The 22539-nt window shown below is 44.8% G+C and overlaps 1 protein-coding gene across 1 annotated transcript in view; it reads left to right on the top strand.

Annotated features, from left to right (window-relative positions):
• Nucleotides 1-3504: 3504 nt before the first annotated feature.
• Nucleotides 3505-22539, top strand: part of LOC123486330 (calcium/calmodulin-dependent protein kinase type II delta 2 chain-like) — a 39232-nt gene continuing 20197 nt past the window's right edge. Inside the window, exons 1-5 of the mRNA XM_045217619.1 lie at nucleotides 3505-3514; nucleotides 3777-3970; nucleotides 12481-12525; nucleotides 13429-13477; nucleotides 14321-14419. Of these exons, the coding sequence (XP_045073554.1) occupies nucleotides 3505-3514; nucleotides 3777-3970; nucleotides 12481-12525; nucleotides 13429-13477; nucleotides 14321-14419 (397 nt within the window). The remainder of the gene's footprint in view (nucleotides 3515-3776; nucleotides 3971-12480; nucleotides 12526-13428; nucleotides 13478-14320; nucleotides 14420-22539) is intronic.

Genomic DNA, 22539 nt, shown 5'->3' with positions numbered 1-22539 from the left:
ATCTTTCATAGTGGACGGGTTAGTCGAATTGACTCCGTCATCCCTTGACTGATCTACTCGGTCTATTGCTATTAATGGATTAATGACAGTACCTGTGCCCTCCATATCTTTTGACTCCATCAAATGTAATCTTAGACAAGTATCCCGTCCGTATTCGTCCGCGCAAGCCCAGTAAGTTAGTTTCATGTCCTCTTTAGTGACCTTTACTATCGTTACTACCATCTCCGTGGGGATGTCGTTATACCTTCTTATCCTCCATCTGGACGTCCAGCCCCCCCGTCTCATATCTCCGTCCCCCAGTATCTCTAAATACCTGAGCCCAGGAACAATCCGCCGAGGGAGCTGAACATAAATACAATGGGATCTTATAATCCCTTGCTTATCCGCCCTGATAAGTTCCCTAATCCTAATTTTGAATCTTACTCCCCACCCTTATCTGACTCTTGACTATTGCCGAGACTATGATGCAGCTCAGGGTCACCCATATTCCCAAAAACCGCCAACCCTCTCCTGCCTTTAGTCCTTCTGCTTGGTACCACCCCATACTCACACCCTAAGAACACACTACAGTGATGATAGGTCGGGGTAGGAGATCTTCGTTAACAGAGGTGATCCCCAGACCTTATTGGTGTAGTTCTTCTCTCTAACTCTGCGTGTGTTCAGTGGTGCTTGTATGTGTTCTTACCCTCTTGCAGTGGGTAACATGGACCCAGGTTGCTCTCTCTGCTATTCTAATGGCAAAGGCAGTGACCAATATAACCTGATAGGGCCCTTCCCAACATGCCTGCTTCCAGTTTTTCTTCTTTAGGGACTGGATGCTCACCAGTCACCTGGTTAGATAGAGTGGGTCACCTTCTCCTTTAGTTCACCTGTGGGGCACAAATATATTTGCTTCTTTATTGCTCCTCCCACTTCCTTTGTCTTTTATGGCGGCTAAATTCGACTTTCATTCCGTTCAGAATAAAGGATTTCCTACTTACAAAGCATGTAGAGGTCTGTAATTTGTTATCATAGGTACATTTCAACTGTGAGAGACATAATCTAAAACAAAAATCCAGAAAATCACATTGTATGATTTTTAAGGAATTCATTTGCATTTTATTGCATGACATAAGTATTTGATACATCAGAAAAGCAGAACTTAATATTTGGTACAGAAACATTTGTTTGCAATTACAGAGATCATACATTTCCTGTAGGTCTTGACCAGGTTTGCACACACTGCAGCAGGGATTTTGGCCCACTCCTCCATACAGACCTTCTCCAGATCCTTCAGGTTTCGGGGCTGTCACTGGGCAATACGGACTTTCAGCTCCCTCCAAAGATTTTCTATTGGGTTCAGGTCTGGAGACTGGCTAGGCCACTCCAGGACCTTGAGATGCTTCTTATGGAGCCACTCCTTAGTTGCCCTGGCTGTGTGTTTGGGTCGTTGTCATGCTGGAAGACCCAGCCACGACCCATCTTCAATGCTCTTACTGAGGGAAGGAGGTTGTTGGCCAAGATCTCGCGATACATGGCCCCATCCATCCTCCCTCAATACGGTGCAGTCGTCCTGTGCCCTTTGCAGAAAAGCATCCCCAAAGAATGATGTTTCCACCTCCATGCTTCACGGTTGGGATGGTGTTCTTGGGGTTGTACTCAACCTTCTTCTTCCTCCAAACACGGCGAGTGGAGTTAAGACCAAAAAGCTCTATTTTTGTCTCATCAGACCACATGACCTTCTCCCATTCCTCCTCTGGATCATCCAGATGGTCATTGGCAAACTTCAGACGGGCCTGGACATGCGCTGGCTTGAGCAGGGGGACCTTGCTTGTGCTGCAGGGTTTTAATCCATGACGGCGTAGTGTGTTACTAATGGTTTTCTTTGAGACTGTGGTCCCAGCTCTCTTCAGGTCATTGACCAGGACCTGCCGTGTAGTTCTGGGCTGATCCCTCACCTTCCTCATGATCATTGATGCCCCACGAGGTGAGATCTTGAATGGAGCCCCAGACCGAGGGTGATTGACCGTCATCTTGAACTTCTTCCATTTTCTAATAATTGCGCCTAACCCTAACCCTAACAGTTGTTGCCTTCTCACCAAGCTGCTTGCCTATTGTCCTGTAGCCCATCCCAGCCTTGTGCAGGTCTACAATTTTATCCCTGATGTCCTTACACAGCTCTCTGGTCTTGGCCATTGTGGAGAGGTTAGAGTCTGTTTGACTGAGTGTGTGGACAGGTGTCTTTTATACAGGTAACAAGTTCAAACAGGTGCAGTTAATACAGGTAATGAGTGGAGAACAGGAGGGCTTCTTAAAGAAAAACTAACAGGTCTGTGAGAGCCAGAATTCTTACTGGTTGGTAGGTGATCAAATACTTATGTCATGCAATAAAATGGAAATGAATTACTTAAAAAATCATACAATGTGATTTTCTGGATTTTTGTTTTAGATTCCGTCTCTCACAGTTGAAGTGTACCTATGATAAAAATTACAGACCTCTACATGCTTTGTAAGTAGGAAAACCTGCAAAATCGGCAGTGTATCAAATACTTGTTCTCCCCACTGTATATATATATATACCAGCACACATAAATAACCGTGCTAACCCACATTATATAATTAATACATGTGCTTCTCATAAACTGTTCCATGAACAATGTCTGGTCATTCATATAAGCATGTCTTTAGATGAACTGTTCCATGAACAATGTCTGGTCATTCATATAAGCATGTCTTTAGATGAACTGTTCCATTAACAATGTCTGGTCATTCATATAAGCATATCTCTCTCTCTCTCTCTCTCTCTCTCTCTCTCTCTCTCTCTCTCTCTCTCTCTCTCTCTCTCTCTCTCTCTCTCTCTCTCTCTCTCTGTCTCTGTCTCTCTCTGTCTCTGTCTCTCTCTCTGTCTCTCTCTCTCTGTCTCTCTCTCTGTCTCTCTCTCTCTCTCTCTCTCTCTCTCTGTCTCTCTCTCTCTGTCTCTCTCTCTCTGTCTCTCTCTCTCTCTCTCTCTCTCTCTCTCTCTCTCTCACTCTCTCTCTCTCACTCTCTCTCTCTCTCTCCTCTCTCTGTCTCTCTCTCTCTCTCTGTCTCTCTCTCTCTCTCTGTCTCTCTCTCTCTCTCTGTCTCTCTCTGTCTCTCTCTCTCTGTATCTCTCTCTCTCTCTCTCTGTCTCTCTCTCTCTCTCTCTCTCTCTCTCTCTCTCTCTCTCTCTCTCTCTATCTTTGTCTGTCTGTCGCTCTCTCTCTCCTTCCATTTGTCTTTCCACCTCTCCTTTGACTCAGCTACTTTCTCCTCCTCCTCCTTCCTCTTCCTCCTCCACCTCCTCCTCCTCCTTCCTCCTCCTCCTCTTCCTCCACCTCCTCCTCCACTTCCTCTTCCTCCTCCTCCTCCATTTCCTCTTCCTCCTCCTCCTTCTCTTCTCTCCTCCTCCTCCTCCTCTTCCTCCTCCTTCTCTTCTCTCCTCCTCCTCCTCCTCTTCCTCCTCCTCCTCCTCTTCCTCCTGATGATTGAGACTCCATATACGTGATGTATAGATGTACGTATTATTATTATTATACACACTTATCTGTTTTCTTTTTCTTTCTGTAAATTGAATTATTTTCTACATTTGAAATGCATGTGGACCCCCCACATACACACATACACACCTGCCCTCTCTGCCAGTCCTCTATTTTGGGAACTTGGTGGGTAATGTGTGGAGCTCTAAGGGTCGTTCCACCCAGTCCTCTGAGCCCAGGCGGAATCCCTCCTCTTCAGGACAGAGTAAGTCCCCTGGATGTGTCCCCCCTGTCCCCAAGCAAGTGTCCCCCTGGGTCTACCCTCAAGCACTCTGGAGAAACCTGTCCACTGTCTCCTGGGTCTCTCCTCAACCACTATGGAGAAACCTGTCCACTGTCCCCTGTCTCCTGGGTCTCCCATCAACCACTGTGGAGAAACCTGTCCCCTGTCCCCTGGGTGTGTGTCCCTTCTACTCCCTCCTCCTCAGTCCAGAGTAAGTCCCCTTCTGCTGAGGTAGAAAACCCTGGCCATGTCCCCTGTACCGCCTGGGCCTCCACTCAAACACTCTGGAGAAACCAGTCCCCTGTACCCCCTGGGCCTCCACTCAAACACGCTGGAGAAACCAGTCCCCTGTACCGCCGGGGTCTCCACCCAAACACTATGGAGAAACCAGTCCCCTGTACCCCCTGGGCCTCCACCCAAACACTCTGGAGAAACCAGTCCCCTGTACCGCCGGGGCCTCCACCCAAACACTCTGGAGAAACCAGTCCCCTGTACCCCCTGGGCCTCCACTCAAACACTCTGGAGAAACCAGTCCCCTGTACCCCCGGGGCCTCCACTCAAACACTTTGGAGAAACCAGTCCCCTGTACCCCCTGGGCCTCCACTCAAACACTCTGGAGAAACATGTCCCCTGTACCGCCTGGGCCTCCACTCAAACACTCTGGAGAAACATGTCTGTCCCCCTGTTTCTGTCCCCCTGTCTCTGTCCCCCTGTCCCTTGACAAGATAAACCATAAACACGCACAATATTTCTGGCGAAGTGATTAAGTCAATGGCCGCATTTCCAGGCTGACTACATTGCAGACTCCTGCCAGATCTCACAACACCTGGATAGATATATAACATATCAGCTAACCACACCATATGGTATAGTAATCTGATGATCTATTTAACATATCAGCTAACCACATCATATGATATAGTAATCTGATGATCTATTTAACATATCAGCTAACCACATCATATGATATAGTAATCTGATGATCTATTTAACATATCAGCTAACCACATCATATATATAGTAATCTGATGATCTATTTACCCCCTGGGCCTCCACTCAAACACTCTGGAGAAACCAGTCCCCTGGACCGCCGGGGCCTCCACCCAAACACTCTGGAGAAACCAGTCCCCTGTACCCCCTGGGCCTCCACTCAAACACTCTGGAGAAACCAGTCCCCTGTACCCCCTGGGCCTCCACTCAAACACTCTGGAGAAACCAGTCCCCTGTCCCCCCTGGGCCTCCACTCAAACACTCTGGAGAAACCAGTCCCCTGTACCGCCTGGGCCTCCACTCAAACACTCTGGAGAAACATGTCTGTCCCCCTGTTTCTGTCCCCCTGTCTCTGGACAAGATAAACCATAAACACGCACAATATTTCTGGCGAAGTGATTAAGTCAATGGCCGCATTTCCAGGCTGACTACATTGCAGACTCCTGCCAGATCTCACAACACCTGGATAGATATATAACATATCAGCTAACCACACCATATGGTATAGTAATCTGATGATCTATTTAACATATCAGCTAACCACATCATATGATATAGTAATCTGATGATCTATTTAACATATCAGCTAACCACATCATATATAGTAATCTGATGATCTATTTACCCCCTGGGCCTCCACTCAAACACTCTGGAGAAACCAGTCCCCTGGACCGCCGGGGCCTCCACCGAAACACTCTGGAGAAACCAGTCCCCTGTACCCCCTGGGCCTCCACTCAAACACTCTGGAGAAACCAGTCCCCTGTACCCCCTGGGCCCCCAATCAAACACTCTGGAGAAACCACTCCCCTGTACCCCCTGGGCCTCCACTCAAACACTCTGGAGAAACCAGTCCCCTGTACCCCCTGGGCCTCCACTCAAACACTCTGGAGAAACCAGTCCCCTGTACCCCCTGGGCCTCCACTCAAACACTCTGGAGAAACCAGTCCCCTGTACCCCCTGGGCCTCCACTCAAACACTCTGGAGAAACATGTCCCCTGTACCGCCTGGGCCTCCACTCAAACACTCTGGAGAAACATGTCTGTCCCCCTGTTTCTGTCCCCCTGTCTCTGTCCCCCTGTCCCTTGACAAGATAAACCATAAACACGCACAATATTTCTGGCGAAGTGATTAAGTCAATGGCCGCATTTCCAGGCTGACTACATTGCAGACTCCTGCCAGATCTCACAACACCTGGATAGATATATAACATATCAGCTAACCACACCATATGGTATAGTAATCTGATGATCTATTTAACATATCAGCTAACCACACCATATGGTATAGTAATCTGATAATCTATTTAACATATCAGCTAACCACATCATATACAGTGGGGGAAAAAAGTATTTAGTCAGCCACCAATTGTGCATGTTCTCCCACTTAAAAAGATGAGAGAAGCCTGTAATTTTCATCATAGGTACACGTCAACTATGACAGACAAATTGAGGAGAAAAAATCCAGAAAATCACATTGTAGGATTTTTAATTAATTTATTTGCAAATGATGGTGGAAAATAAGTATTTGGTCACCTACAAACAGGCAAGATTTCTGGCTCTCACAGACCTGTAACTTCTTCTTTAAGAGGCTCCTCTGTCCTCCACTCGTTACCTGTATTAATGGCACCTGTTTGAACTTGTTATCAGTATAAAAGACACCTGTCCACAACCTCAAACAGTCACACTCCAAACTCCACTATGGCCAAGACCAAAGAGCTGTCAAAGGACACCAGAAACAAAATTGTAGACCTGCACAAGGCTGGGAAGACTGAATCTGCAATAGGTAAGCAGCTTGGTTTGAAGAAATCAACTGTGGGAGCAATTATTAGGAAATGGAAGACATACAAGACCACTGATAATCTCCCTCGATCTGGGGCTCCACGCAAGATCTCACCCCGTGGGGTCAAAATGATCACAAGAACGGTGAGCAAAATCCCAGAACCACACAGGGGGACCTAGTGAATGACCTGCAGAGAGCTGGGACCAAAGTAACAAAGCCTACCATCAGTAACACACTACGCCGCCAGGGACTCAAATCCTGCAGTGCGAGACGTGTCCCCCTGCTTAAGCCAGTACATGTCCAGGCCCGTCTGAAGTTTGCTAGAGTGCATTTGGATGATCCAGAAGAGGATTGGGAGAATGTCATATGGTCAGATTAAACCAAAATATAACTTTTTGGTCAAAACTCAACTCGTCGTGTTTGGAGGACAAAGAATGCTGAGTTGCATCCAAAGAACACCATACCTACTGTGAATCATGGGGGTGGAAACATCATGCTTTGGGGCTGTTTTTTCTGCAAAGGGACCAGGACGACTGATCCGTGTAAAGGAAAGAATGAATGGGGCCATGTATCGTGAGATTTTGAGTGAAAACCTCCTTCCATCAGCAAGGGCATTGAAGATGAAACGTGGCTGGGTCTTTCAGCATGACAATGATCCCAAACACACCGCCCGGGCAACGAAGGAGTGGCTTCGTAAGAAGCATTTCAAGGTCCCTGAGTGGCCTAGCCAGTCTCCAGATCTCAACCCCATAGAAAATCTTTGGAGGGGAGTTGAAAGTCCGTGTTGCCCAGCGACAGCCCCAAAACATCACTGCTCTAGAGGAGATCTGCATGGAGGAATGGGCCAAAATACCAGCAACAGTGTGTGAAAACCTTGTGAAGACTTACAGAAAACGTTTGACCTGTGTCATTGCCAACAAAGGGTATATAACAAAGTATTGAGAAACTTTTGTTATTGACCAAATACTTATTTTCCACCATCATTTGCAAATAAATTCATTAAAATCTTACAATGTAATTTTCTGGAATTTTTTTCTCATTTTGTCTGTCATAGTTGACGTGTACCTATGATGAAAATTACAGGCCTCTCTCATCTTTTTAAGTGGGAGAACTTGCACAATTGGTGGCTGACTAAATACTTTTTTTCCCCACTGTATACTGTATTTGGGGTGAAATCATTTAGTCATTATTCTTAAAATACAAATTAATCTAACAATCCACCCCTTTGACTAAATGTCTTCCCATCAGGATAAATGTATTTTACAAGCATGATTAATCTCAGAGATCACGTCAGAACGAATAAACATTTCATCCAATTGCGGTCTTTCAGGGTCCAAATCCTCGTCATCCACCAAGCCTGGAGGATGGTTTTTCACATTCCCCTGGTCAGAGTCCGGAGTCAGTCCATCTCTCATCATTTTTTTGATACTGCATTTCACCAACGCCTGACTCCCCAATCCTCGGACACAGGGAACAAGACAACAACCACATAATACAAGAATACCCATACAAACACTGACCGCTCCTAAGATGGTGGCTGCTATGGTTTTCCATTTACCAAACATTTCATCAAACCACCCTATCCACAATGTACTAACTTCTGAGTTCTCAGTTCATTCTTCACTTAGTGCAGTTAATTCTGTAAGAGCTCTGGTGACTGTCCCATCCAGTGTGGTGTTGTTAGGGATAAATGTGCAACAATGGCTTATCATTCTATAGACACCGGCCCTTCCTGCCTGATCTAGAACCAACCTCTACTAAGTTATGAGCGGGATGGCGGATAATCGCTCAGAGATCCCCTTTACTGCATCTCTAGTCTGGTCAATAAATCGTTGTTGGTTGTAATAGATATAATTTATCCAATCCACATTCTTGTTTATTGTCACCCACCAGAAAAATGTTGTGGTAAAACCCTCCCATATTTGATTCATAGCTTTGTATTCGTCTGGACCACCCCTGGGGATGCCTATACCATCTATCCAAATTGGGCTATTTCCTTCCTGACCTATATTTCTCCTCCTCCTGATTATTCTTCCTGTCACTGGTCTTTGATGACTAATTCTTACAGGTTTGGACCAAAAATACTGGTGCGCAAGTACCCACCCATCCTTCTGGTAATGTCTGTCGAATGCTCCCTTTGTTAGTAAATGCCCACCACACATCAGTCAGAGGGATGGTAAGGTTCCACATTTTTCCCGTCCCTTCCTTATCTAAATCAGTCACATTAATTATCTCCTTACAGCCATCAAAATCACCCAAGTTACGGGTACCATTTCTATGTCTGTAACACTGGTATTCGCCAGGAGTTAAAGTGAATCTAGGTGGGCTGGCCGAGTAAGTCAACTTTGCCTGCCCAATCCCTGTGCAATTGGGCTCTTTTTGATTGGACCCCAGGTCTAATACACAGGGAAACATTGCCTTTGGCATTGGGGCGGTCAACATTGTCGGTCGCCCAATGGAGCATGCATAACAATTGGTCTCCCCAAAGGCCCTAGCGGTGTACTTCATCTACTTTAACCAGAGATTCTCATCAGGGACCCCCTCCACTTCCCCTTGGTTCCATTCTTGGAGGAGAAAATCTTTAATAGTGGACGGGTTAGTCGAATTGACTCCGTCATCCCTTGACTGATCTACTCGGTCTATTGCTATTAATGGATTAATGACAGTACCTGTGCCCTCCATATCTTTTGACTCCATCAAATGTAATCTTAGACAAGTATCCCGTCCGTATTCGTCCGCGCAAGCCCAGTAAGTTATTTTCATGTCCTCTTTAGTGACCTTTACTATTGTTACTACCATCTCCGTGGGGATGTCGTTATACCTTCTTATCCTCCATCTGGACGTCCAGCCCCCCCGTCTCATATCTCCGTCCCCCAGTATCTCTAAATACCTGAGCCCAGGAACAATCCGCCGAGGGAGCTGAACATAAATACATAGGGGTCTTATAATCCCTTGCTTATCCGCCCTGATAAGATCCCTAATCCTAATTTTGAATCTTACTCCCCACCCTTATCTGACTCCTATTTTGTAGATCACTCGTCCTTGACGGTCAGTATGTCGAGTCGCTTCCCTTTTATTTCTTAATAATGGTAAGGCCATAGCGTAATTGGTGCGAGGTGGTGGTGGATCTTGACATACCAAGACTATTGCCGAGACTATGATGCAGCTCAGGGTCACCCATATTCCCAAAAACCTCCAACCCTCTCCTGCCTTTAGTCCTTCTGCTTGGTACCACCCCATACTCACACCCTAAGAACACACTACAGTGATGATAGGTCGGGGTAGGAGATCTTCGTTAACAGAGGTGATCCCCGGACCTTATTGGTCCAGTACTTCTCTCCAACTCTGTGTGTGTTCAGTGGTGCTTGTATGTGGTCTTACCCTCTTGCAGTGGGTAACATGGACCCATGTTTCTCTCTCTGCTATTCTAATGGCAAAGGCAGTGACCAATATAACCTGATAGGGCCCTTCCCAACAGGCCTGCTTCCAGTTTTTCTTCTTTAGGGACTGGATGCTCACCAGTCACCTGGTTAGATAGAGTGGGTCACCTTCTCCTTTAGTTCACCTGTGGGGGACAAAACCTCTGACATACGGGTGTGGTTAATAAACTGTCTTCACACATGTTCAGATTAATCTAACAATTTCTGACTGCATTCTCTTTCTAGACTGTATCTAAAAAAATGTTATTTTTATTTTTTAAGTATTTTGTCCTCTCCTTCATATATTATTTAATCCTACCATTAGCCTCTTCCCCCCTCTTGACACATAGTTCTGCTCATGTGTCAATATTACCACCTACCTAAACAATCACTTAGGTAATTTATCAACCAATTGCCATGCCTTTCATTTTTGAGACTGTCTTTTGCTTCTTTATTGCTCCTCCCACTTCCTTTGTCTTTTATGGCGGCTAAATTCGACTTTCATTCAGTTCAGAATCAAGGATTTCCTACTTACAAAGCATGTAGAGGTCTGTAATTTTTTATCATAGGTACACTTCAACTGTGAGAGACGGAATCTAAATCAAAAATCCAGAAAATCACATTGTATGATTTTTAAGTAATTCATTTGCATTTTATTGCATGACATAAGTACTTGATACATCAGAAAAGCAGAACTTAATATTTGGTACAGAAACATTTGTTTGCAATTACAGAGATCATACATTACCTGTAGGTCTTGACCAGGTTTGCACACACTGCAGCAGGGATTTTGGCCCACTCCTCCATACAGACCTTCTCCAGATCCTTCAGGTTTCGGGGCTGTCACTGGGCAATACGGACATTCAGCTCCCTCCAAAGATTTTCTATTGGGTTCAGGTCTGGAGACTGGCTAGGCCACTCCAGGACCTTGAGATGCTTCTTACGGAGCCACTCCTTTGTTGCCCTGGCTGTGTGTTTCGGGTCGTTGTCATGCTGGAAGACCCAGCCACGACCCATCTTCAATGCTCTTACTGAGGGAAGGAGGTTGTTGGCCAAGATCTCGCGATACATGGCCCCATCCATCCTCCCCTCAATACGGTGCAGTCGTCCTGTGCCCTTTGCAGAAAAGCATCCCCAAAGAATGATGTTTCCACCTCCATGCTTCACGGTTGGGATGGTGTTCTTGGGGTTGTACTCAACCTTCTTCTTCCTCCAAACACAGCGAGTGGAGTTTAGACCAAAAAGCTCTATTTTTGTCTCCTCAGACCACATTACCTTCTCCCATTCCTCCTCTGGATCATCCAGATGGTCATTGGCAAACTTCAGATGGGCCTGGACATGCGCTGGCTTGAGCAGGGGGACCTTGTGTGCGCTGCAGGGTTTTAATCCATGACGGCGTAGTGTGTTACTAATGGTTTTCTTTGAGACTGTGGTCCCAGCTCTCTTCAGGTCATTGACCAGGTCCTGCCGTGTAGTTCTGGGCTGATCCCTCACCTTCCTCATGATCATTGATGCCCCACGAGGTGAGATCTTGAATGGAGCCCCAGACCAAGGGTGATTGACCGTCATCTTGAACTTCTTCCATTTTCTAATAATTGCGCCAACAGTTGTTGCCTTCTCACCAAGCTGCTTGCCTATTGTCCTGTAGCCCATCCCAGCCTTGTGCAGGTCTACAATTTTATCTCTGATGTCCTTACACAGCTCTCTGGTCTTGGCCATTGTGGAGAGGTTGGAGTCTGTTTGATTGAGTGTGTGGACAGGTGTCTTTTATACAGGTAACGAGTTCAAACAGGTGCAGTTAATACAGGTAATGAGTGGAGAACAGGAGGGCTTCTTTAAAAAAAAAACTAACAGGTCTGTGAGAGCCGGAATTCTTACTTGTTGGTAGGTGATCAAATACTTATGTCATGCAATAAAATGCAAATTAATTACTTAAAAATCATACAATGTGATTATCTGGATTTTTGTTTTAGATTCCGTCTCTCACAGTTGAAGTGTACCTATGATAAAAATTACAGACCTCTACATGCTTTGTAAGTAGGAAAACCTGCAAAATCGTCAGTGTATCAAATACTTGTTCTCCCCACTGTATATATATATACCAGCACACATAGATAACCGTGCTAACCCACATTATATAATTAATACATGAGGTTCTCATAAACTGTTCCATGAACAATGTCTGGTCATTCATATAAGCATGTCTTTAGATGAACTGTTCCATGAACAATGTCTGGTCATTCATATAAGCATGTCTTTAGATGAACTGTTCCATGAACAATGTCTGGTCATTCATATAAGCATATCTTTAGATTAAGTAACGGTTGACATGACAATCGTCACACTCCCCATATTATTCTTTACCCAGAATGCAGCATAACAGTCATTGAACTCCTCTCTAAACACCAGCCATTTGTTGTCCTGCTGTCTCTCTCTCTGTCTCTGTCTCTGTCTCTCTCTCTCTCTCTCTCTCTCTCTCTCTCTCTCTCTCTCTCTCTCTCTCTCTCTCTCTTCTCTCTCTCTGTCTCCCTAGGAACCCCAGACCACAGTGATCCACAACCCAATAGATGGGAACAAGGTACAGCACTGACAGTGTGTGTGGAATAGTTGTTTGTATACATGTATATACTTTATATTAAATGCATATACTTTATATTAAATGTATGTAGTTCTGTCCTTCAGCTGTTTCCCGTCTATTAATGTTCTGTAATATGTCATGTTTCATGTTTTGTGTGGACCTCAGGAAGAGTAGCTTCTGTTTTAGAAATAGTTCATGGGGATCCTTATAAACCCCAGGAAGAGTAGCTTCTGTTTTAGAAATAGTTAATGGGGATCCTTATAAACCCCAGGAAGAGTAGATGCTGCTTTAGAAACAGATCATGGTGATCCTTATAAACTACCATTATACACTGAGTGCACAAAACATTAAGAACACCTGCTCTTTCCATGACATAGACTGACCAGGTGAATCCAGGTGGAAGCTATGGTCCCTTATTGATGTCACTTGTTAAATCCACTTCAAACGGTGTAGATGAAGGGGAGGAGACAGGTTAAAGAAGAGTTTTTAAGCCTTGAGACAATTGAGACATGGATTGTGTGTGCCATTCAGAGAGTGAATCGGCAAGACAAAAGTGCCATTGAATGTGGGATGGTAGTAGGTGCCAGGCGCACCGGTTTGTGCCAAGAACTGCAACGCTGCTGGTTTTTTCACACTCAACAGTTTCCCGTGTGTATCAAGAATGGTCCACCACCCAAAGGACATCCAGTCAACTTGACCCAACTGTGGGAAGCATTGGAGTCAACATGGGCCAGCATCCCTGTGGAACGCTTTCGACACCTTGTAGAGTCCATGCCCCGAAGAATTGAGGCTATTCTGAGGGCAAAAGGGTGTTCAACTCAATATTAGGAAGGTGTTCCTAATGCTTTGTACACTCAGTGTACACACCAGATTATAGATCAATCTGTACATTCTTTCCTCCAGGAGTCTATAGAGAGCGCAAACACCATCATCGAGGACGACGATGTCAAAGGTAGGGACACTTCTCTTTCTCTCTCTCTCTCTCTCTCTCTCTCTCTCTCTCTCTCTCTCTCTCTCTCTCTCTCTCTCTCTCTCTCTCTGTCTCTCTCTCTCTCTCTGTCTCTCTCTCTCTCTCTCTCTCTCTCTGTCTCTCTCTGTCTCTCTCTCTCTCTGTCTCTCTCTCTCTCTCTCTCTCTCTGTCTCTCTCTGTCTCTCTCTCTCTCTGTCTCGCTCTCTCTCTCTCTCCCTCTCTCTCTCGCTCTATCTTTGTCTGTCTGTCGCTCTCTCTCTCCTTCCATTTGTCTTTCCACCTCTCCTTTGACTCAGCTACTTTCTCCTCCTCCTCCTTCCTCTTCCTCCTCCACCTCCTCCTCCACCTTCCTCTTCCTCCTTCCTCCTCCTCCTCTTCCTCCACCTCCTCCTCCACTTCCTCTTCCTCCTCCTCCTCCACTTCCTCTTCCTCCTCCTCCTTCTCTTCTCTCCTCCTCCTCCTCCTTTTCCTCCTCCTCCTCCTCCTCTTCCTCCACCTCCTCTTCCTCCTCCACTTCCTCTTCCTCCTCCACTTCCTCTTCCTCTTCTATCCTCCTCTTCCTCCTCCTCCACCTCCTCCTCCACTTCCTCTTCCTCCTCCTCCTCCACTTCCTCTTCCTCTTCTATCCTCCTCCTCCTCCTCTTCTTCCTCCTCCTCCTCTTCCTCCTGATGATTGAGACTCCATATACGTGATGTATAGATGTGTATTATTATTATACACACTTACCTGTTTTCTTTTTCTTTCTGTAAATTGAATTATTTTCTACATTTGAAATGCATGTGGACCCCCCACATACACACATACACACCTGCCCTCTCTGCCAGTCCTCTGTTTTGGGAACTTGGTGGGTAATGTGTGGAGCTCTAAGGGTCGTTCCACCCAGTCCTCTGAGCCCAGGCGGAATCCCTCCTCTTCAGGACAGAGTAAGTCCCCTGGATGTGTCCCCCCCTGTCCCCCAGCCAGTGTCCCCCTGGGTCTACCCTCAAGCACTCTGGAGAAACCTGTCCACTGTCCCCTGGGTCTCTCCTCAACCTCTATGGAGAAACCTGTCCACTGTCCCCTGTCTCCTGGGTCTCCCATCAACCACTGTGGAGAAACCTGTCCCCTGTCCACTGGGTGTGTGTCCCTTCTACTCCCTCCTCCTCAGTTCAGAGTAAGTCCCCTTCTGCTGAGGTAGAAAACCCTGGCCATGTCCCCTGTACCGCCTGGGCCTCTACTCAAACACTCTGGAGAAACCAGTCCCCTGCACCCCCTGGGCCTCCACTCAAACACTCTATGGAGAAACCAGTCCCCTGTACCCCCTGGGCCTCCACTCAAACGCTCTGGAGAAACCAGTCCCCTGTACCGCCAGGGCCTCCACTCAAACACTCTGGAGAAACCAGTCCCCTGTACCCCCTGGGCCTCCACTCAAACACTTTGGAGAAACCAGTCCCCTGTACCACCGGGGCCTCAACCCAAACACTCTGGAGAAACCAGTCCCCTGTACCCCCTGGGCCTCCACTCAAACACTCTGGAGAAACCAGTCCCCTGTACCGCCTGGGCCTCCACTCAAACACTCTGGAGAAACCAGTCCCCTGTACCCCCTGGGCCTCCACTCAAACACTCTGGAGAAACCAGTCCCCTGTACCCCTGGGCCTCCACTCAAACACTCTGGAGAAACATGTCCCCTGTACCGCCTGGGCCTCCACTCAAACACTCTGGAGAAACATGTCCCCTGTACCGCCTGGGCCTCCACTCAAACACTCTGGAGAAACATGTCTGTCCCCCTGTTTCTGTCCCCCTGTTTCTGTCCCCCTGTCTCTGTCCCTTGACAAGATAAACCATAAACACGCACAATATTTCTGGCGAATTGATTAAGTCAATGGCCGCATTTCCAGGCTGACTACATTGCAGACTCCTGCCAGATCTCACAACACCTGGATAGATATATAACATATCAGCTAACCACACCATATGGTATAATAATCTGATCTAATTAACATATCAGCTAACCACATCATATGATATAGTAATCTGATCTAATTAACATATCAGCTAACCACATCATATGATATAGTAATCTGATGATCTATTTAACATATCAGCTAACCACACCATATTATATAGTAATCAGATGATCTATTTAACATATCAGCTAACCACACCATATGGTATAGTAATCTGATGATCTATTTAACATATCAGCTAACCACATCATATGATATAGTAATCTGATCTATTTAACATATCAGCTAACCACATCATGTGATATAGTAATCTGATGATATATTTAACATATCAGCTAACCACATCATATATAGTAATCTGATGATCTATTTACCCCCTGGGCCTCCACTCAAACACTCTGGAGAAACCAGTCCCCTGTACCGCCGGGGCCTCCACCCAAACACTCTGGAGAAACCAGCCCCCTGTACCCCCTGGGCCTCCACTTAAACACTCTGGAGAAACCAGTCCCCTGTACCACATGGGCCTCCACTCAAAGCTCTAGAGAAACCAGTCCCCTGTACCGCCTGGGCCTCCACTCAAACGCTCTGGAGAAACCAGTCCCCTGTACCGCCTGGGCCTCCACTCAAACGCTCTGGAGAAACCAGTCCCCTGTGCCGCCTGGGCCTCCACTCAAACACTCTGGAGAAACATGTCCCCTGTACCCCCTGGGCCTCAACTCAAACACTCTGGAGAAACATGTCTGTCCCCCTGTTTCTGTCCCCCTGTCTCTGTCCCCCTGTCCCTTGACAAGATAAACCATAAACACGCACAATATTTCTGAAGAAGTGATTAAGTCAATGGCTGCATTTCCAGGCTGACTACATTGCAGACTCCTGCCAGATCTCACAACACCTGGATAGATATATAACATATCAGCTAACCACACCATATGGTATAGTAATCTGATGATCTATTTAACATATCAGCTAACCACACCATATGGTATAGTAATCTGATGATCTATTTAACATATCAGCTAACCACATCATATGATATAGTAATCTGATGATCTTTTTAACATATCAGCTAACCACATCATATGATATAGTAATCTGATCTATTTAACATATCAGCTAACCACATCATATATAGTAATCTGATGATCTATTTAACATATCAGCTAACCACATCATATATAGTAATCTCATCTATTTAACATATCAGCTAACCACATGATATGGTATAGTAATCTGATGATCTATTTAACATACAGTGGGGAAAAAAAGTATTTAGTCAGCCACCAATTGTGCAACTTCTCCCACTTAAAAAGATGAGAGAGGCCTGTAATTTTCATCATATGTACACGTCAACTATGACAGACAAATTGAGAAAGAAAAATCGAGAAAATCACATTGTAGGATTTTTAATGAATTGATTTGCAAATTATGGTGGAAAATAAGTATTTGGTCACCTACAAACAAGCAAGATTTCTGGCTCTCACAGATCTGTAACTTCTTCTTTAAGAGGCTCCTCTGTCCTCCACTCGTTACCTGTATTAATGGCACCTGTTTGAACTTGTTATCAGTATAAAATACACCTTTCCACAACCTCAAACAGTCACACTCCAAACTCCACTATGGCCAAGACCAAAGAGCTGTCAAAGGACACCAGAAACAAAATTGTAGACCTGCACCAGGCTGGGAAGACTGAATCTGCAATAGGTAAGCAGCTTGGTTTGAAGAAATCAACTGTGGGAGCAATTATTAGGAAATGGAAGACATACAAGACCACTGATAATCTCCCTCGATCTGGGGCTCCACGCAAGATCTCACCCCGTGGGGTCAAAATGATCACAAGAACGGTGAGCAAAAATCCCAGAACCACACGGGGGACCTAGTGAATGACCTGCAGAGAGCTGGGACCAAAGTAACAAAGCCTACCATCAGTAACACACTACGCCGCCAGGGACTCAAATCCTGCAGTGCAAGACGTGTCCCCTGCTTAAGCCAGTACATACCCAGGCCTGTCTGAAGTTCGCTAGAGTGCATTTGGATGATCCAGAAGAGGATTGGGAGAATGTTATATGGTTAGATGAAACCAAAATATAATTTTTTGGTAAAAACTCAACTTGTCGTGTTTGGAGGACAAAGAATGCTGAGTTGCATCCAAAGAACACCATACCTACTGTGAAGCATGGGGGTGGAAACATCATGCTTTGGGGCTGTTTTTTCTGCAAAGGGACCAGGACAACTGATCCGTGTAAAGGAAAGAATGAATGGGGCCATGTACCGTGAGATTTTGAGTGAAAACCTCCTTCCATCAGCAAGGGCATTGAAGATGAAACGTGGCTGGGTCTTTCAGCATGACAATGATCCCAAACACACCGCCCGGGCAACGAAGGAGTGGCTTCGTAGAAGCATTTCAAGGTCCTGGAGTGGCCTAGCCAGTCTCCAGATCTCAACCCCATAGAAAATCTTTGGAGGGAGTTGAAAGTCCGTGTTGCCCAGCGACAGCCCCAAAACATCACTGCTCTAGAGGAGATCTGCATGGAGGAATGGGCCAAAATACCAGCAACAGTGTGTGAAAACCTTGTGAAGACTTACAGAAAACGTTTGACCTGTGTCATTGCCAACAAAGCGTATATGACAAAGTATTGAGAAACTTTTGTTATTGACCAAATACTTATTTTCCACCATAATTTGCAAATAAATTCATTAAAAATCCTACAATGTGATTTTCTGGATTTTTTTCCCTAACTTTGTCTGTCATAGTTGACGTGTACCTATGATGAAAATTACAGGCCTCTCTCATCTTTTTAAGTGGGAGAACTTGCACAATTGGTGGCTGACTAAATACTTTTTTTCCCCACTGTATCAGCTAACCACATCATATGATATAGTAATCTGATGATCTATTTAACATATCAGATAACCACATCATATGATATAGTAATCTGATGATCTATTTAACATATCAGCTAACCACATCATATATAGTAATCTGATGATCTATTTAACATATCAGCTAACCACATCATATATAGTAATCTGATGATCTATTTAACATATCAGTTAACCACATCATATGATATAGTAATCTGATCTATTTAACATATCAGCTAACCACATCATATATAGTAATCTCATCTATTTAACATATCAGCTAACCACATCATATGGTATAGTAATCTGATGATCTATTTAACATATCAGCTAACCACATCATATGATATAGTAATCTGATGATCTATTTAACATATCAGATAACCACATCATATGATATAGTAATCTGATGATCTATTTAACATATCAGCTAACCACATCATATATAGTAATCTGATGATCTATTTAACATATCAGCTAACCACATCATATATAGTAATCTGATGATCTATTTAACATATCAGCTAACCATATCATATATAGTAATCTGATGATCTATTTACCCCCTGGGCCTCCACTCCAACACTCTGGAGAAACCAGTCCCCTGTACCCCCTGGGCCTCCACTCAAACACTCTGGAGAAAACAGTCCCCTGTACCCCCTGGGCCTCCACTCAAACACTCTGGAGAAACCAGTCCCCTGTACCGCCTGGGCCTCCACTCAAACACTCTGGAAAACAGTCCCTGTACCCCCTAGGCCTCCACTCAAACACTCTGGAGAAACCAGTCCCCTGTACCGCCTGGGCCTCCACTCAAACACTCTGGAGGAACGTGTCCCCTGTACCGCCTGGGCCTCCACTCAAACACTCTGGAGAAACATGTCTGTCCCCCTGTTTCTGTCCCCCTGTCTCTGTCCCCCTGTCCCTTGACAAGATAAATCATAAACACGCACAATATTTCTGGCGAAGTGATTAAGTCAATGGCCGCATTTCCAGGCTGACTACATTGCAGACTCCTGCCAGATCTCACAACACCTGGATAGATATATAACATATCAACTAACCACACCATATGGTATAGTAATCTGATGATCTATTTAACATATCAGCTAACCACACCATATGGTATAGTAATCTGATGATCTATTTAACATATCAGCTAACCACATCATATGATATAGTAATCTGATCTATTTAACATATCAGCTAACCACATCATATGATATAGTAATCTGATGATCTATTTAACATATCAGCTAACCACACCATATATAGTAATCTCATCTATTTAACATATCAGCTAACCACATCATATATAGTAATCTCATCTATTTAACATATCAGCTAACCACATCATATATAGTAATCTGATGATCTATTTAACATATCAGCTAACCACATCATATATAGTAATCTGATGATCTATTTACCCCCTGGGCCTCCACTCAAACACTCTGGAGAAACCAGTCCCCTGTACCGCCTGGGCCTCAACTCAAACACTCTGGAGAAACCAGTCCCCTCTACCCCCTGGGCCTCCACTCCAACACTCTGGAGAAACCAGTCCCCTGTACCCCCTGGGCCCCCACTCAAACACTCTGGAGAAACCAGTCCCCTGTACCCCCTGGGCCTCCACTCAAACACTCTGGAGAAACCAGTCCCCTGTACCCACTGGGCCTCCACTCAAACACTCTGGAGAAACCAGTCCCCTGTACCCCCTGGAAATCCACTCAAACACTTTGGAGAAACGTGTCCCCTGTACCGCCTGGGCCTCCACTCAAACACTCTGGAGAAACATGTCCCCTGTACCGCCTGGGCCTCCACTCAAACACTCTGGAGAAACATGTCCCCTGTACCGCCTGGGCCTCCACTCAAACACTCTGGAGAAACATGTCTGTCCCCCTGTTTCTGTCCCCCTGTCTCTGTCCCCCTGTCCCTTGACAAGATAAACCATAAACACGCACAATATGTCTGGCGAAGTGATTAAGTCAATGGCCGCATTTCCAGGCTGACTACATTGCAGACTCCTGCCAGATCTCACAACACCTGGATAGATATATAACATATCAGCTAACCACATCATATGATATAGTAATCTGATCTATTTAACATATCAGCTAACCACATCATATGATATAGTAATCTGATTATCTATTTAACATATCAGCTAACCACATCATATATAGTAATCTGATGATCTATTTAACATATCAGCTAACCACATCATATGATATAGTAATCTGATCTATTTAACATATCAGCTAACCACATCATGTGATATAGTAATCTGATGATCTATTTAACATATCAGCTAACCACATCATATATAGTAATCTGATGATCTATTTAACATATCAGCTAACCATATCATATATAGTAATATGATGATCTATTTACCCCCTGGGCCTCCACTCCAACACTCTGGAGAAACCAGTCCCCTGTACCACCTGGGCCTCCACTCAAACACTCTGGAGAAACCAGTCCCCTGTACCCCCTGGGCCTCCACTCAAACTCTCTGGAGAAACCAGTCCCCTGTACCGCCTGGGCCTCCACTCAAACGCTCTGGAGAAACCAGTCCCCTGTACCGCCTGGGCCTCCACTCAAACACTCTGGAGAAACCAGTCCCCTGTACCCCCTGGGCCTCCACTCAAACACTCTGGAGAAACCAGTCCCCTGTACCGCCTGGGCCTCCACTCAAAAACTCTGGAGAAACATGTCTGTCCCCCTGTTTCTGTCCCCCTGTCCCTTGACAAGATCAACCATAAACACGCACAATATTTCTGGCGAAGTGATTAAGTCAATGGCCGCATTTCCAGGCTGACTACATTGCAGACTCCTGCCAGATCTCACAACACCTGGATAGATATATAACATATCAGCTAACCACACCATATGGTATAGTAATCTGATGATCTATTTAACATATCAGCTAACCACATCATATATAGTAATCTGATGATCTATTTAACATATCAGCTAACCACATCATATGATATAGTAATCTGATCTATTTAACATATCAGCTAACCACATCATATGATATAGTAATCTGATGATCTATTTAACATATCAGCTAACCACATCATATATAGTAATCTGATGATCTATTTAACATATCAGCTAACCACATCATATATAGTAATCTGATGATCTATTTAACATATCAGCTAACCACATCATATTTAGTAATCTGATGATCTATTTAACATATCAGCTAACCACATCATATTTAGTAATCTGATGATCTATTTAACATATCAGCTAACCACATCATATATAGTAATCTCATCTATTTAACATATCAGCTAACCACATCATATGATATAGTAATCTGATGATCTATTTAACATATCAGATAACCACATCATATGATATAGTAATCTGATGATCTATTTAACATATCAGCTAACCACATCATATATAGTAATCTGATGATCTATTTAACATATCAGCTAACCACATCATATGATATAGTAATCTGATGATCTATTTAACAAATCAGCTAAGCACATCATATATAGTAATCTGATGATCTATTTAACATATCAGCTAACCACATCATATGATATAGTAATCTGATCTATTTAACATATCAGCTAACCACATCATATATAGTAATCTGATTATCTATTTAACGTATCAACTAACCACATCATATATAGTAATCTGATTATCTATTTAACATATCAGCTAACCACATCATATATAGTAATCTGATGATCTATTTAACATATCAGCTAACCATATCATATATAGTAATCTGATGATCTATTTACCCCCTGGGCCTCCACTCAAACGCTTTGGAGAAACCAGTCCCCTGTACCCCATGGGCCTCCACTCAAACACTCTGGAGAAACCAGTCCCCTGTACCGCCTGGGCCTCCACTCATACACTCTGGAGAAACCAGTCCCCTGTACCCCCTGGGCCTCCACTCAAACGCTCTGGAGAAACCAGTCCCCTGTACCCCCTGGGCCTCCACTCGAACACTCTGGAGAAACCAGTCCCCTGTACCGCCTGGGCCTCCACTCAAACACTCTGGAGAAACATGTCTGTCCCCCTGTTTCTGTCCCCCTGTCTCTGTCCCCCTGTCCCTTGACAAGATCAACCATAAACACGCACAATATTTCTGGCGAAGTGATTAAGTCAATGGCCGCATTTCCAGGCTGACTACATTGCAGACTCCTGCCAGATCTCACAACACCTGGATAGATATATAACATATCAGCTAACCACATCATATG

Source organism: Coregonus clupeaformis, unplaced genomic scaffold (assembly GCF_020615455.1).
Source record: "Coregonus clupeaformis isolate EN_2021a unplaced genomic scaffold, ASM2061545v1 scaf1149, whole genome shotgun sequence".
NCBI classification, from domain to species: Eukaryota; Metazoa; Chordata; class Actinopteri; order Salmoniformes; family Salmonidae; genus Coregonus; species Coregonus clupeaformis.
The sequence above is the reverse complement of the archived record's forward strand: the minus strand, read 5'-3'. Positions and strand labels throughout refer to the sequence as shown.